At 33.9% G+C, this 17,330-nt stretch overlaps 7 protein-coding genes across 7 annotated transcripts; 3 read left to right on the top strand and 4 right to left on the bottom strand.

The window, feature by feature from the left end:
- Nucleotides 1-1,144: 1,144 nt before the first annotated feature.
- WICANDRAFT_64423 (uncharacterized protein) lies at nucleotides 1,145-1,774 on the top strand (the record flags this gene model as incomplete). The annotated part of the gene is made up of 1 exon (XM_019183732.1): nucleotides 1,145-1,774. The coding sequence occupies one exon, from the start codon at nucleotides 1,145-1,147 to the stop codon at nucleotides 1,772-1,774; it is 630 nt and encodes a 209-aa protein (XP_019037491.1).
- A 1,629-nt stretch (nucleotides 1,775-3,403) lies between these two features.
- Nucleotides 3,404-5,086, top strand: CET1 (polynucleotide 5'-phosphatase; the record flags this gene model as incomplete). Its single annotated transcript, XM_019182126.1, has 2 exons — nucleotides 3,404-3,770; nucleotides 4,044-5,086. The coding sequence occupies 2 exons, from the start codon at nucleotides 3,404-3,406 to the stop codon at nucleotides 5,084-5,086; spliced, it is 1,410 nt and encodes a 469-aa protein (XP_019037490.1).
- Nucleotides 5,087-5,109: 23 nt separating this feature from the next.
- ALG5 (dolichyl-phosphate beta-glucosyltransferase) lies at nucleotides 5,110-6,241 on the bottom strand (the record flags this gene model as incomplete). The annotated part of the gene is made up of 2 exons (XM_019183731.1): nucleotides 5,110-6,009; nucleotides 6,059-6,241. The coding sequence occupies 2 exons, from the start codon at nucleotides 6,239-6,241 to the stop codon at nucleotides 5,110-5,112; spliced, it is 1,083 nt and encodes a 360-aa protein (XP_019037489.1).
- Nucleotides 6,242-6,562: 321 nt separating this feature from the next.
- Nucleotides 6,563-8,775, bottom strand: SPT21 (Spt21p; the record flags this gene model as incomplete). The annotated part of the gene is made up of 2 exons (XM_019185061.1): nucleotides 6,563-8,628; nucleotides 8,685-8,775. The coding sequence occupies 2 exons, from the start codon at nucleotides 8,773-8,775 to the stop codon at nucleotides 6,563-6,565; spliced, it is 2,157 nt and encodes a 718-aa protein (XP_019037488.1).
- A 2,566-nt stretch (nucleotides 8,776-11,341) lies between these two features.
- On the top strand, nucleotides 11,342-12,541 carry AFT2 (Aft2p; the record flags this gene model as incomplete). Its single annotated transcript, XM_019183730.1, has 1 exon — nucleotides 11,342-12,541. The coding sequence occupies one exon, from the start codon at nucleotides 11,342-11,344 to the stop codon at nucleotides 12,539-12,541; it is 1,200 nt and encodes a 399-aa protein (XP_019037487.1).
- A 298-nt stretch (nucleotides 12,542-12,839) lies between these two features.
- Nucleotides 12,840-15,566, bottom strand: SEC21 (coatomer subunit gamma; the record flags this gene model as incomplete). The annotated part of the gene is made up of 1 exon (XM_019182195.1): nucleotides 12,840-15,566. One exon carries the CDS (start codon nucleotides 15,564-15,566, stop codon nucleotides 12,840-12,842), a length of 2,727 nt encoding a protein of 908 aa, XP_019037486.1.
- A 542-nt stretch (nucleotides 15,567-16,108) lies between these two features.
- Nucleotides 16,109-17,098, bottom strand: CAF40 (CCR4-NOT core subunit CAF40; the record flags this gene model as incomplete). The annotated part of the gene is made up of 1 exon (XM_019182176.1): nucleotides 16,109-17,098. One exon carries the CDS (start codon nucleotides 17,096-17,098, stop codon nucleotides 16,109-16,111), a length of 990 nt encoding a protein of 329 aa, XP_019037485.1.
- Between the last annotated feature and the right edge of the window lie 232 nt (nucleotides 17,099-17,330).

The raw sequence follows: 17,330 nt of genomic DNA, 5'->3' as shown, positions 1-17,330 counted from the left end.
TTCATCTTCAAGAACTCCAACAAACCCAACATTCACATTCACAAAATATCCACAAACTCATACATATAATCAATATTATGATTCAAATAATGTAAACCAATTACATGAACATCATCATCAACAACATCATCAACCTCAAACCCAACAAACCCCATCATCCCAACAGCCTCAACGTCGTTCTTGGTTGAATAACGTCTTGAATAGCAACGGAGCCATCAATAATTCTAACAATGAACAAAAATACCAAACTTCATCTTCTCCACAATATCAATATAACAATTCCAACCAATATCAACCTACATTTTCTTTACCAACTCATCAGCATAAAAGCTCCCATATTCGTCAACCATCAAGTGAAATTACACAGCATAACAGGGTTCGTATTGAAAACTTGTTGAATTCAAACCCAACAGGCAATAGAAGTTCGAATAATGGCTCAGCAACTACAACTAATAATGAAAATGATCGTGTTAAATTACCACACGTTGGGAACCTTGGAATTGATATCACAAAGAATTGAATGATAGACCTTCTTCTCCTTCCTTAATGACCTTGCATGATGATAAATGATTATTGTTTATTCTTCCAGTTTTGTATTCTTTTTTACTATTTTCGCTTCTACTTTGGTAACAATTTATGATTATTTTTCCCATACAGTTTTATTAAGTGTAGCTTATTTCCGTATCGGGCAATCAAGGAGTTTCTTTTTCCAAAAGTGATGACGTTCTATTGGTTCGCGCAACACTTTCTGGAACCTTGTATTTCATGATAACCAACCACCTTTTTGACAACCTTTCAAAGAATTATAAGATAGAATCATCCCATTTACAAACTATTAAAACATCAAATTTACAAACTATCACAATCAAATAAACTATCAGCTATTCAAAAACTTATTTACTTAGCTTTCAAACAAACAACTTTGAGTTATTTTTAGCTTTCAAAACATCAGGGGTAGGTACCTAGCTTTGAGATCGTGATGAGTGATGAGATGATTTAGATTATTCTCATCAACATTTATCCCTTAAAACTAGTTGTACTAACATTAACTTCTAATAGCTTTTGAATAATTAATACACTACATCACATAACAACAACTATGAGTTACTACGGATCAAATAGACCTATGGGGGCAACAACAACAATGTCGTTACCTGGTCAACAATCGAATTCAACACTTCATCAACAACAGCAACAACAAACAAATGGATATGATTATTCTCCTTTAGCTAATCAAGTTTATCCTTATGGTGGTGGTTCTGGCTCTGCTTCCAGTGCTGGTGGTTCCAGCTCAAATGGTTATGTTTATAATAACTCCCCTTTGGCTAATAATGCTGTTCTTAATAGCCAAACTAATTCATCACCTTACAATAATTTAAACCTGTCTACAAGAAATAATAACTTGAATGGGATTTATCCAACACCAAGAGTTTCAAACTTATCACCAGGTTTAAACTTTGCATCATTATATTCAACCAGAGCAAGATTCAATGCCTCCAAAGGGTTTGATCTTGAAGATGACTTGGAATTTTGTCCTGAAATCCATGAACATCACACTGTTCAACATCATAGATTCAATCCATACACTTCACATACATTCAGTCCTCAAAATTCACCATCTGCATCATCTGCGCATACAACATCACCAGTAACCAAGAAAGATCTTGGTCAAAGTGATACTCCAAAAGTCATCACTCCAAGGGCAAAGAAGGTTTTAGAGATTGTTAATCCAGCTACTGGATTAAGAGTTGCTTCACCTGCCCCATATAAATAATGAGTTTTTCTAGACGTTTAGAGAGAACTAATTAGTTCTCATCATGTTATCATTAATGACGCTTATATTTATTGTTTTATTGTTATTTTGGTTTTATTTTTTTATACAAATTTTGAAAGAGAGTGTGTGTGATTATATTGTTAAATTAAAGATAAATGGAGCTGGGCTTCTATCATTTCAACTCCATTAAAGCAAAAAAAAAGAACACCTTATACCCTTATTTTGCTCTCATTTTACTGGCTTTTCTTCATCTAGCTGTCCTTCTTATTAATTGTTTTACTATTTTGAGAATGTTCATTTGGAAAAAAAATATGTTGTGTACTTTGAGTTATGTTATTAAAGACTTAGATTTTAAACAATTTTGTAGGCGAAAGCTTGTGAGCTGCCATTTCTCTCGGGTCGTCAAGGAAAATTGTAAGAGATCTTTCCTTTACGTTGAACAAACAACTATCCAAGGAACTAAGCTGGTAGCCAAAGCTTCTCGCTGACCCAGGATTATCTGTCTGACTGAATGCCATATGTGGTAGTGGCTGTTTGAATATAGAGCACCGTATTGGTCTCTAGCAGCTGTTCGTCTGCATCAAAGTCCAAGGGTTTAAGAAAATTATATTTTTCTGTCTTGAAGGGCCATCAGAAAAGACTATATAAAGAGGCATTCAACGAACCCAATGCTTTCCAATTTTTCTTCTAGCTCAGTATCACTACTATTAGAGATTCATCAAAGTTATTACTTTACAAACAAAAAAACTATAAACACAAATTCACAACAAAATGTTATTGATTACTTTTATTATTGTTACCCTTGCCATCTTGATCTTCCATTAGGTTGCTCCAATTAATTGTTACACCAAAGATAATGCTTTAATACCATGAAACTTTCCATTGGTATTTTTGCTATCGTTGAATCATCTTTTGGTTTATATACTACTGCTTATACTTCTTATTTTGAATGAATTGAAACTTTTCTCCTGTCTTTTGAATGCTGGCTCTACTTGGATTGCCTGCTTTGATGAATTATACATTGGATAGATTTGTATTTAAATTTAAGGTTTTGTTTATTTAGATTTCGCTTTTAGCTTGTAGTCATGCTTTGTGTACTACTTCGCTCTACTGCTTCTCTACAAGAGTTGAATACAAGATTCACATGCTTTCTCTTTGAAAGAGTCTCCATTTCGACTAGAAGCATCAGTCTATTTTGTTGAAAAACACAACCACTAGATGAAGAGCGATATTGCTTTTGAAGCATTGAGATAATTAACAGCATTCAAGAGTCGAACAGAATATAAAAACGAGTCTGCCAAATAGAAGTGTCAAGAACATTGCACATCAGTTCAAACTTCAAAATGCGTACCCAGAAACACTGTTGACATTTTCATAACATTCAAAGAAGATAGAAGTCTCCTATTTTAGCATTCGGGAGCCATATTGATGGTTTAAAACATCAAAAGCCATTAAAATCATTAATACAATTCTGTGCTTCCGGGTAAATTTTGACGTTCGCGAATTTTTTTGTGAAATTGAAGATCTGATGAAAATGACGGGTATAATTGTTTTATTCACCGACTTTGACAGAAAACAGAAACTAATTAAACTGATCAAAGCTTCAAGCCAATTGGTAGTCATTGAAACATGGATTTGAAGAGTTTACTAGGACCTTCCGCAGATTCAAGGAAGGAAGTTAAAGAGGAACCACAACTTCAAGTTCAACAGACACCTCAACAACAACAACCTCAGACACATGACCGTCCAGAATTGAAACATCGTTATTCATCAATTACAAGTCTAATGAACAATGACGATGATCCTCCTCATTCATCTTCACCTTCTTCAAACATTCATCTCATGAATTCACCAGCTGTTGCTGCTAAATATCAACAAGCTGGGTCAAATCCAGTAACGCCAGGAAATAAACCAATAGACTTGATAAGGGCTCGTAATAGTATTACAAGCTTGACAAATGACACAGATGTTGATATTGATGGTAAAGAAACACCAAGTATTGCAAGAAGGATGTCATCGGAAGTATCCACAAGTGAATCAAATTCCCCAGTTATCCCAAGAAAAAGTATACCTAGACAACCTTCACTTCAAGATGTTATGAATACCGATAAACCAATTGAATTTGATGAACCAACTTATAAAGAACCGAAGAGCATCCCAAAGGGGGACACGGCACCTAAAAAGGAACCAACAGGTTTAAAAAGTTCACCAAAAATTGATTCACCAAACAATAAGTCAAAACCACATTCTCCAAGAAGTTCAAGCACAGAAGCACCACAACAACAATCGAATGGTAAAAGACATTCCAAGATTGACTCTGAGCTCGGAAAATTGGAATCACTTGAGAAAAATCAAAAAGAAAATGGCAAAAAAGGTAAACCTAAACGTTATTCTAAACCACCAATCTGGGCTCAAAAATGGGTACCAAATTTCAAAGAAGATAGTCATGTTAATCACTCAAGTTCAAGATTCCAGAGATCCGATGATGCTCCTAAATCTCATGCTGTTTCAATAACAGGTGTGAAACCTTATAATGATATCACAAGAAGAATTACCAATTGGATTTATGCACAAATCCACTCAACTCCTAAGGAATTACGTCAATATTTGGAATTGGAAACAAAATTTGGTAGAATTTGGGATAAGGAAACTGATAGAAGACTTCATATACCCGTTACTACTGAATCTATTCTTGATGATGGGTATGCTTTAAATATGACATTCAAAGCTGGATTGGATAAGGATCGTTATGAAAAGTTGAAAAAATTCTTGGTTGGATTAACCAAAATAAATAAAGATAAATTCAAGACAGTGAAGTTTGATCATATTGACAGGCAATACAGAGAAGCTCAAAGGGACAAGATGCCTAAATTCTATAGATTAACTACAGACAAGAGTACGGGGAGACCGGTTCAAAATATCGAAAAGAGAAAGTTGGCAAGCTTGTTTATTCATAACCCTGATATGGTTTTTGACTTTAGATTAACTATGAGTATTGAATTGCCAAGCCAGGAAAACCCTGAAAGATTCCAAGATGTTACTCCAGAAATTCAAAGACATAAGAGAAGAACTTCCATATTTCATGATTTAACTGCAACAAGATTTGATATAACTGATGTTTTACAAAGTGGTAAAGGTAAAAACTCTCATGAATTTGAATCTTTAGAAGTCGAACTAGAAGTTGATATGATTAAATTGATCGATGCTTATGAAAAATTGGATGTTGATAGTTTTACATTTGAAGAGTTATCTGAAACATTTATGGATAATGCTAGAATCTTAAACAGAGAATTGTTGAAACCTGGTAAATAGTTTCTGAATATCAAATGAGATGTTTAGTTATCTTTGTAAATACCAAAAATGTAAGCTAACCTTGTAACAACTAAATCAATGGCCATATTGATACTATCTTTTGCTAAATCAACTTTTGATCCATCAACTTCATGCCATGAAATTGCAACTTCTTTAATTGGAATTTGCTTCCTCAATGCAATAATCAAGATTTCAACATCAAAGATCCAACCTTCGGTATGCATATATGGGAAAATTTCAACAATAGCTTCTTTGTTGAATAATTTAAATCCACATTGAGTATCTTTAATATCTCTAATCCCAAATACAAACACCAAAGTGTGCAAACTATACATCAAGAAATTTCTAATAAACGATCTCTTGACAACAGCATCAGAATTAACCATATGAGCTCTTGAACCAACTGCAACTGCTGGTCCTTTTATAGATTCAGCAGCTTTAATTAATTTCGAGACATCGCTGAATTGGGAAGCACCATCAGCATCTGCAAACACGGCATATTTACCACGAACGTGTTGGATACCATGAGTGACTGCACCACCTTTACCTCTATTTTTAACCAATTTGACCACTCTCAATTGTCCAGGGTATAATTCAAAATAGTTGAAGGCTAAATCAAGGGCATATTCAGCTGTTCCATCTTTTGAGCCATCATCAACAATTAAAATTTCAAATTTTGTATCATAAGTTGTACGTAGATATGAAATTGCATCTTCCAACATTATTTTCAATCTTTTAGTTTCATTATAACAAGGTATCACCACACTTAGTTCGATTTCTTCAATCTGTGTCGTTATGCCCCTTTTTGGTAGTGGGTATGTTGTGGAATCTCTTGACGTTTCAGTGTTTGTTGTGATGAAATGTAGTTCAGATTCATGTGGTGATCTTGGGTTGTGTGAAAATAACACAATTGTGGAGTAAACCTTTTAAGCAGTTAGTATATAATTCTAGATAGTATTCCAATGCACTCACTAGTACGATACCAGTTGATATGATGGCAATAGCATAGTAATAGTCCAGTATGTGAATGAGTAACGTGGTCAACGCTGCAACACCAGCACCAATGGCATAAGGCAAATCACCACGAGCCAAAAACAAGAGAGTCAAGAGACCACTCGCCAAAGTCAAAGCTATCCCTGTGGATATTATCACCATGATCTATATCTATTGGCTAATTTGGGTCTATTTTAAGCTCTGTATTGATTTTTTAATGTTCAACGTTGAAAAATGTAAATAAAAAAAAAGTTTCGTGTCCATTTCGAAAAACACGAGTGTACCTGAACTTGAAAAATCTACAATAACATCCAAATTCATTAAGATTACATTTTCATTAAATTAGCCATCACAAATACTTGGGTCTATATGCAAAAAGAATTGAATTAAAAAAGAAAGGCATTGCAGAAAGCAAAAACTGGAAATGTAATATATAAATATATGCAAAAAAATTGTTCATAGAAAATATTGGAAAAAAAACCATCAAGCCTTTAAATTTTCATTACTCGTAAATTGTTCATCATTATTTGAAGCTTTGTTTGTGATAATTGCTTCATTCCCCACAGAGCTCAGTTTGGTATGTTCACTTAACCAATCTGAACCGTCATGCATGCTGTTTGGAGATGAGGTAGCACCTATTTGTAAAGCAAATGGAGATGAAGGCATTGTAGTGGCTTTGATTTTATTCATATTTCTATTCTCATTGAATTCATCAGTTGTGGTATTTGTAGCTAGTTGTTCAGGTTGTGGTTCAGGTTGTTGTTGTTGTTGCTGTTGTTTTGTATGGTCATCTGATGGAGGTTGTGGTGAATCATCTTCACAAGGTAATGTATTACAAGTTGCTAAATCCTTTGGAGTATTATTTTCAAAATCTTTGGGGGTGTTATCATCTTGATCCCTTGGAGTTGGTTCAAAGAATTCTGACATCCATTCACAAGGAGTATTTGCCATATTTGGTGGGACTCCACTAAAAGATTTTGCCAGCATTTTTTCAAATGAAGTTTGTCTTGAAGCTTTCTTGATGGGTATGGCTTCATTTGCTGAAGGTGGTGGGATGTTTTCTTTATCTTCAGATTGTGAGTTTTGTTGTTGTTGATGTTGATGATGTTGTGGTAATGGATCAATATCAGTCATTGGGTCAAAATGGAAATCTAAATCACTGCTAATGATATCATTAAACTCATCAATTGGATCAGAAGAGTTGTTTGATTTTTCATGTATAGCTTGATTAACAACCATTTTGGAACCAGAAGGTGTAGAAACTGCAGATGATGAATTAGTTGTAGTTGGAGCAGAAGTTTTCTTTTTACCCTTTGAACGTTTCTTAAATAAATAACTTGGTCTCATGACACCTTTATCAATCAAATAAATATAACAGTTGTTACAGAATAAACCTCTTTTAAATTCTTCATCTGATTCATTCCATCTCCAAGCTTTTGATTCATTTGTTTTACAATTGATACAAGTTGGTGCTGTCTTTGGAACTGAATTATTTGTTGACATTGGAGCCATTTGTGGTAATTTATTATCTTTTGGAGCAGATGTAAATGGGGCCATTTTAGATTGATATTGTTGTGGTGGTTTAATAATTGGTTCAGCTTTCTTAACCTGCTTCTTCTTTTCTGGTTTCTTAGTGATAAAATCATCAGCAAATCTTTTAGAAACTTCTGTAGTGATACCAATTGGAGCATTTTTTTCATCAATACCTTCAACGTGGAAATTATAAGTGATCTTACCAGAGTTTGCATTATCAGCTTGTCTTATCCTTTGAGCAATTGAGTTTTTTGGATATCTTTGGCCTATTGATGGCATGGCACCATTTGGTAGAATGACTTGACTCAAAGGATTGTTGAAAGCTGGTAATGATTGAGTTCTTACAGCTTTTGGTGCAGGGTTTGAATTTGTAATCCTTATTGGGTTTGCAGCTGAAGAAGTAGATGGTAGTCTTTGTCTTTGTTGAATTTGAGGTTGGATTTTCTTTGGTTGTATAAATTCTCCATCTTCATCTTCAGTATCAGAATCATTACGTGATCTTTTGTTGAAATCTTGTTGAGGGATTGGTTGATTTGGAACAGGTGTGTGTTGTTGAACTTCCGGTTGTTGTTGTTGAGGTTGTGGATTAGCATCTCTATTTTGTTGTCTATTCGATCTAACTCTTGCTAATCTTAACTTGACTTCTAATGTTTCACTAGAACCACCTCTGTTACTTAACAAGGCTGCAAAATTTGAGCAAACACGTCCAGGAATCAATATCTCATCATCAAATTGATTTAAATTTTGCACAATTAATTTTGTAAACAATCCATGACCAACAAAAGGTTCATCTTCTTCAGAAATATCTTTAACGTAGACAGAATAATCAATTGATGCATCACCAAATAGCTCAGGACTGGAATATAATATAGGCAATAAAACATTTCTCATAGATACAACACCTAAAGTCATCATACTAGATTGGCCTGGGATTGGGATTTTGGCGGTTTTCACATCGTTTAGATCATTTGATCTTGCTAGAAAAGTATTATCATCCAAGGTATATAAAACTTTGACTGTAAGTGGCGTTAGTATGAATGAAAATGATAAGTAAACAAATATGACAACTCACGTTTCATTTTGGAGACTTGACCTATATCATTGTTGTTGTTTACATGCTCATATGGCATTTCTGGCAATGAGGGCATATGAAAAGCACGCATTGTGTTTTGTGTGAATGTGTTGGTTGTTGATGTTGTTCAATGATGGATGTGTTCAGGATGTTGTTGTTGTTGTGAAAATTTTCCCTGAAAACTTTACAGAATTGAGGATTTGTTTATCCTGAGGAAACCCTAATTGTATGAACTCTGACACGAGTGAACTGGATGTAGAAATGAAGTAGAAGAGATGTGGGTGAGTGGTACTGGGGATTGGAGATGTGGTAACGACTGGCTTTTTCTTCTTCCCTTGTGGTTCTGGGTTCACCTTGGGAAAAGAAGAATAGCAGCTTAAATAAAAGATTTGATAGTTTTAATCAAATTCAGTTAATTGGTGACGGAGTGCTCGTACCGTGTCGATTTTCCAGAGCGCGACTAACAAAAAAATTTAGTTCGTGATCGCGTTTGTTTTGATTTCAGTTCGCGAATTTCATCTGTGCCAACGCGATGGTTGAAGTAGAAGGTATAGAGATTGAGGGTTGAGGGTTGAGGGTATAGAGTGTGATTATAGAATATGGTTAAGGTAAAGGATAAGAGAGGAGCATTAGCTCAGTGCTTCAAGTCAAGTCCAATCGATCTTTTATCACATCTTGAAGCTGATTAGCTGCTAGTGCAAAGATGTACTTTTGCAACAAACTATTTTTTATTATTTGCAGTCAAAGATATTTCTTAATTAAGGAATGAACTTTCAAAACCAGATGGTTTCAGAATGGAAACCTTGTCGAAGTGATTCTATGGTTGCTTAAATTACTCAGGATCTCACTATTGTTTCATCCACAAGTGACACCAATTGATTCTGAGCAAACTAGATCGAATATCTGAAATTTTCATATACAGCTTCCAAATTGGATATTCAGCTTCAAGAATCAAGAATCAAGTTCTTTGTAATCTGTTTGGTTCTCCCAGAATAGCTCTATTCAGTCGGCATTATAGCTCACTGATGCTTGATTGGTGGTTCTCGGTTAATCTGCTCATGTACTTTGGATAATTTGAGAACAAATTGTTTTGTACTACTAGCTTTCAATATCAGCATTTCCATCAGAATTTGACTTGAATCAATCCCTGAGATGAAGCTCAACTTTGGGATCCAATATCTCGATTTAAGACGTTTAAAGGAAGGACTTTATAGCACTTGATAGATTTCCAGTTGTATTTTGTCAAGTCAGTGGTCACTGAAAAACTGAGCCAACTTCCTACCATCTTCTATAGATTCAGCTGTACCCATTCTCATGGTTGATTTCGAGTACGTATCTTTAGGGCTTCTGACTTCTAAGGTTTGGAGGATTGTGATTTGTACAATTGATCATTAAAGTTAAGCTCATCGACTCTCAGAAGTTTCATGGATCGAAGCTCAACAAGTTTTGATGAACCGTTGAGAATCATGATTTGCAAGCTGCTTGAGAGTCGGGATGCTGTGACACAACACTTCTGTTATTCGGTAAACTCTATACGAATTTCTTGACTCTCAAAAGAAAGTTATCTATTCGATCAGTGACTCTAGTTTCTTCTTCTGTCTATCAAAACATCTGCCTAGCAAAATTAAAGTTGTAGCCAGTTACGCCAAAAGTTCCCCAGGGTAGACACTTTGGTAACCAGAAATGGACAATTGACTCTTCCGCATGACATTTTTTGGTCGAGACGTACACTTTTGTCCAAACTTTCAACTGATGGAAAAGATAAAAATTTTCATAAGCTTAAATTTATTGCAGCCAAAGTAGAAGATGCAAACCAATTCTGCTCATCATGGACGTAGAGCTCAGTTGCAAAGAGGCTAGTTAAAACTTCAGTCTACTTGGTTAGCTTTTGCGACGTGGGATTGGGAAATGGGAGGACGTTGTGAGAACAATACCATCAAGGTTCAACCATTCACGATCGAGACAGTGCTACGGGCTACGGTTTCCAAATAACTTCCAGTATTCACCACGTCGAACTGTTGTGCACTCCCACCAATTATTCTCGTTTAACTTGGGCTAAGCTTCTTGTATAATTCCTTTTGGCATCCAAGCTTGTCCATTTGGAACGAGCCATACAAATTGTTTTTGTCCAACAAATTTTTATCTTATGCGATCTAATCGAAACCATCAGTCATTTACCCGTACCTCCCAGAACGTAGTTTTAGCTCCATAACTTTGGCAGTGATGTTTGAAATTTTATGGAAAAAAGTGGATAATACTCAATGAGCTGCGGTCTATCTTTCCATATAATTTTCATTTCATTATTCCTATTTGATTCATCTCCAAACGCGTGTTTTGGTTCCATCTTTTTTGTCCCGGAGCCTCAACGTTTATTGGTCGGTGATGGAATCGATAAAAATTTTTACTCTGAGCGATCACGGCCTTTTTCCAAATCAACAAAGAGGCAGCATTCTCCCAGTATAAATAAATTATCAATTCCATCAGTCGAGAGTTTCCTCATGAATTTACGTTGTGGAAAACCCTTTCAGAACCTGGTACTCTCCTTCCGTCATACAACGTTGTGATCAATTGCTTCAAATATTATATCTGTACATATTCAAATTACAATACAAAATATACCCTGCTGTTCATAGGTATAAGGAGCTTAAACCACAAATATGGATTACAACATCAATAAAATCGCAACTAATGAGGAAATTTTGGAAGCGTTGGACCCTGTTCCAAACTTCACTTCGAGAGATGACATTAAACCTTGGATCCATGAAAATTTGGACCCAAGAGGTATAAGTTTAGTTATTGAAAGATCAGATGCTTCCAAAGTTGTGTTCAAATGTAAAAATCTTCACAGAAAATCATCAGCTCCAAGAACTACAACAACAAAAATTGTCAATGGGAAACCCGTTTTGAAAAGAGTTAGAAGATCAATACCTGAAGATTCATGCCCATTCAGACTAAGAGTTAGTTATTCAGTCAAATACAAAAATTGGTCAGTCAATATAATAAAACATGAGCACAATCTTTCATTATGTTCGAATTTTGGTCTTGAATCCCCACTTGATCATGATTCAGTTGCAGCTGCTAATGCTTATGGTAATCAAAGAACTAGACCTGGTTTGTCACAAAAGAGATCATATTACAGTTCGACAACACCTTCTCCAAATTATTCATCTTATGCAAACTCACCAGTATTATCCTCCTCAACTACAAACACACCACATGAATTTCTTGATTATGAACCATCTTTCAAGAAACCAAAACATCATGATCATTCTCCATTGTTTAACGAAATAGATCCATTGGATTCAACACCATTGGAACTATCATCATTACCAAGATCTTTACAAAATTCAAATCTTCCAATTGATGCAATCAATTTACATGATGATTTGAATTTTATTTATGCTGGTGGTTCAGCTTCAGATGCTTTGGCTGGCCAAAATACCGATGATCTTTCAACTGATCCATTATCTGATAATTTCCCATTCTCCAATGATGCTATGATTAAAACCTCATTAGCCAATTCATTATCATCAGGTACAAACTCCACAACATCAAATTCGATATTTGAAAATGCTCCAATTCATGATGATGGTTCAAATACCCATAGCTTGCAATTATTTAACAATGATTTTGAAAAACTTTACAATTCATCACTCCACTTACAAGGAACTTCAACTCATTCAAACAATAACTCTTTGAATATCAAACAAGAGGAGATCCAGGATAATGATCCACTGATGTATTTGTTAAGTTCGACAAACTCTAATTATAGTTTTGAAGAATTGGAGAATTTGGATAAAGCTATGGGTATTGATGCTAATGATAAGATTTTGATGTCTATGTTTCAAGGTATTTGAAAATGGTTTAATGATAAATATGGTTGTATTATAGTATGTTTTTTATGAGGTTTCTTAATGTTTTGATTTGTTTCGACTATTTTATGTGTTTTTTAACGATTGTGATGGAATATTATTATATACTTGTTGTGCTTCTTTTTTAATGAATGGAGAAAAGTTTTATTGTTTGTATTTATCGTAGTCTACATGATATCCAACGTTCATACTTTTATATATATTTCAACTATCAATCAAAAAAACTAAAACAACAAGAGGTCTCATTCCCTCCAATACAAGATTTTTTTAAAAAAAACTCAATTCAATTAATACCATTCAAGACGGTTTCTGCAATTTCTTCATCATCAGCTTTAATCAAAGCTTTCAAAGTAACACCACTCTTAGCACTCTTGACAAACTTAATTAAAGCACCAATTCTATCACCCTTTATAGTTTTACCAAACAATTTCAAAGTATGAGAACTTTCGTTGGCAACTTGCTTACCTTCAACAGGATGCAATGAAAGAACATCAATCAAATGATCAACAGTTTCTTGAATTGAATTAGAAGACAAGTTGAAAGTACCAATAGCTTCTGAGGTTAATTCATCAAAGGCCAAGTTGAAATTACCGATATATGAAGGAATGATAAAATCACCAGGAGTTAAATCTAAATCTTCAATTTGATATTCATCTTCAAATCCAACATCATCAAATGGTTCAAATGTTTGTGCATCACATTCTTTAGAAGTGAAGGATAAAGTGTTTGTGAATGGAGTTGTAATGATTGTTGAAGTTTCTGGTCTTGTGAATGAAACGTAAACGGTACCTTTACCATGTGGTGGTAATTTATCAATTGATAAGATAAATTCTTCAACTAGTTCATCAGATTCCGGTTGGGCAATAACTGAAACCATCTCTAATAATGAATCATCTAAGGTGTTTTCAACGTTATATTGAATAACAATATGATCTTTAAAGACATGTTTGATTGATTCAATTACAAATTCAGTTTCCTTTTCAGTTAATGGAATAATTGATGATGAATGTAAAACAGCACCATAATCTTGGAATTCCGTAATTGATCCCAATTCTTGAATATATTGTTGTTTGGATAAATCTGCATTTTGACTTTCTTCCAAATGTGTTCTATGAGCAGTTTCATCAACTGAAGCTTTGATTTGATCTCTTGATCTGATTTCTTCCTCGACTTTACTTGTTTTGTTTCTTAATTGTATAGCTCTTAATTCATCCTCAGAAATCTTTGGAACTAATTCAATATTGAAAGGTGTAACGAAATTGGCTTGATCTCCAGAAATATAAGTTTGTAATTTACTTTCCAAAATTGATAAATCATAAGTATAAGATGGTTTAGTCAATTCAACAATATCTTTCTTTGATTCTTCATCTTTTTCAAGACTTTCCAAAAATTTCAATGAAATAGTGGCACGATCTCTAACTTCATCATCAACATCATTAACAATTCTTTTCAATAAAATCTTGATTGATTTATTAATAGTTGGATCAATCAATGCAAATTTTGATAATGCAATAACAGCAGCTGATCTAATGATAGAGTTTTCTAAAACAACTCTATTATAAATATGTCTAATGTATAATGTTGGATTTGTAGTTTTTGGACCTTCATTACCTAACAAGTTCAATATTCTTACACTTAGTTCAGTAAATTCACAATCTTCAATGAATTCACACAAGTTTTCTAATGCTAAATCACGAGATTCAGGAACGAAATAAATCATATCAAATAATGCTTCAACAATAGAATTTTTGAATTCAAATCCACCATCATCTTTCAAGATATCAACAAGGAATAAAAGCATTGATTTATAATTTTGTGGGAATTTTAGTGATAATGTCTTTATAGCATCAATAATAATGATTTTAAATTCATCCGAGATATCATTGATAAATTTAGAAATTGTCTTGATTAATCTTTCAATGTTATCAGAGGTACCTGTTTTCAACAATGTAGTGATTGCATAAGTTGCAATTGATCTATTTGGATCATTAATTAAACTTTCCAATTCATTATTAACAGCAACAATTTTTTCAGGACTCTTCAAAGATAATCTATTCAAAATTCTAACAGCTGCAAATCTTGAAACAACTTTTGGAGCAGTTAAAAGGAATTGTAATCTCAACACTGCTGAGGCAAATTGTTCATTGGTGACAGGTAATGAAACAACAGCTTTGATAGCTTCTAAATTAACAGAATGATGTCTATCATTTAACCAATCTTGCAATAATGGGAATAAAGTTGGGATTAATGATGGATCATTTGTTAAGATCTCATGAACATAACGAATCAATTGACAAATAGCCAATGGATTTCTTAAATTCTTGGAAAATTGTTGAATGATTTTTCTCAATGCCATTTTATCATGATTTCTTAAAGTGTATAATAAACCTAATGCATGATATTGAGTGATTAATGAATCAGTAACAAATACTTCATTGGTGGAAGGGAATGATTTTAAGGCTAAAACAGCTTCCTGAGTTTCATTGGTCCATCTTTTAACAACATCTTTAGCAACTGGTAATAAATGATATGAAGAAACTAAAGCAGCTGAAGAAACTGAAGGATGTTTATCAACAATGGCAGTCTTCATCAATCTTTCAGTAGCATGAACAGTAGATCCATCCAAGACTCTAGCTAATGTTCTAATGGCATTTGGTTTATATATGATATCACCATTTTGAACATCCTTCATAATTGAAGAAGTAACCATCAAGACATCATCAGAAATTGAGGATAATTCTTTAATAGCAAGGTAAACAATTTGTCTTAATGAAGAATCTTTATGTTGAAATAGTTTTGAAATTGAGAAAAACAATGTAGTAGCTTCTTGCTTTGGGAAAGTTTCACCACTATATAACAATCTTAACAATCTTGCAATTAAAGTACGACATTTTTTAGCATCAACTGGAGAAGAATTGAAAGCACGCAAACAATCTTGAAAGATGGTCATCTTGTCAGGCATTGCGCCTGATTCCACATCTTCAAACTTTTTATAAGAATGTGTTGACATTTTAGATCAGATCAGTAACTTTTTTTCCAACACAACACTTGAAACACCCTATCTTGATCTTATTCTCTGAGATTGCAACCTAATGATTGAACAGCAGATGTATATCCTTGAATGTCAATTCGAATGGCTTCCAAGTCAACAATGGGCAGTTGTTGTTGTTGAGTATTAATATTTACTCTGTTGTCCTCTCTCGCGTCCATGAAAGGAGGATTTTTGACAAGTGTTGAGATTCAAAATTCATCGAATTCGCGAAAGCTCAAAGTACGAATTAGAAAACCGGGTAAATTTCAGATTTTGGTGAACTTTGAACTACAATTTATTCAATTAATTCATTCAATTTTATGTTAATATTATCCTCTATCATACAGGTCTGTATGCATTAATTATTTTTGAAATTCCAAAGTAAATGTTTGTTGAAAAAAATATAGAAAACCACCAAATGTAGAAGAACTAAATCCCCAATGCCAATTTAAAAAAAAAGAGTTTGTAGTGAAAAAGTAGAAAAGCAAATAACATGGTAAATCATTTAAATCATCTTTCATTCATGGACGTTGCTGTTGTAGTGGTACTTGTTGCTGTTGCTGTTGCTGAGATAAAGATTGAGCTTGCTGACCTTCATAATCACCCAAGTTTAATAATAACTGAGCCAAACATTTTTTGGAAGCAACATCATCTCGTAACACAGCATGGAATGTTGCATCTTTTAAAGATTCAGGTAAGCATTGTCTTAAGGCTTTTCTTGCATCAGGGTTGTCACTTAATCTCAGATAACATCTAACAACATGTTTCAATAGTCTTGTAGTTTGTTGAGTAGCTAATTGATCAACCATTATTTTCAAAACTGAAGCAACAGCAGCAAATCTTTCATAGGTTTGACAAACATAAGCTAATCCAGCATCATCAACCAAGATTTTCTGGACAATGAAAATGGCCACTGTTTTAGATAATTCTGAAGAGGACTCCATTATTCTCAGACATAATGGAATAATTTCAGTAGTTAATAAAAATGAAATAACTTCTGGTGTATCATTCTTCACCAATGCACCAATAACACCTAAACTTGTGAGTCTTAGATATTCAAAAGAACGTTGTTTTGAATTAGTATTCAAAAAGGGATAAAGAAACAAAGGAATATGAGCATTCAAAAACAAGTTTCTAGTTTCAGGATGTGCTGCAACACACTGTAATAACGCTAGGGCATTACAAACCCTATTTGAAGCAGCAGATGATAAGTTTGGAGGTGATAACAATGGGTAAACAGAAACAATCTCGTCTAATAATGAAGTCATGACACCAAATGAATTCCATAAAACTAATGGTAAATCATCATACTGTTCTCTTTTCTTTCCCAACTCTAATAATGCTTGTTCACGATTTGGGCCATATGAAAGTTCAATGATCCATTGATAAACTTTATCATCATCTAAAGCTTTTGCGCCTTGACTTTGCTGCTGCTGTTGTTGTGCTCCAATATCACCAACTTGTTGTGGTGGTATTTGCTGTTGTTGTTGTTGCACTTGAGGATTGAACATTGTGCTTGGAGCAGATTGTGGAGTCAAATGAGATTGTAATTGTTGAGCAGCTGTAGCTGGACTTGCATTTTGTAAGATTGTATTAGCCTGATTGAAAGCTGGGAATTGACCTTGGTTTAACAAATTGTGTTGCTGCTGCTGTTGTTGTTGTTGCTGTTGTAAAGCAGCATTCATGTTATTTGATGACAATTGGATAGGTTGTGAAACATTTCTTTGTTGATTTGTATCTGGA

The sequence above is a fragment of the Wickerhamomyces anomalus genome (genome assembly GCF_001661255.1).
Source record: "Wickerhamomyces anomalus NRRL Y-366-8 unplaced genomic scaffold WICANscaffold_5, whole genome shotgun sequence".
Lineage (NCBI taxonomy): Eukaryota > Fungi > Ascomycota > Saccharomycetes > Phaffomycetales > Wickerhamomycetaceae > Hansenula > Hansenula anomala.
This window is presented reverse-complemented; position numbering and strand designations above follow the sequence as displayed.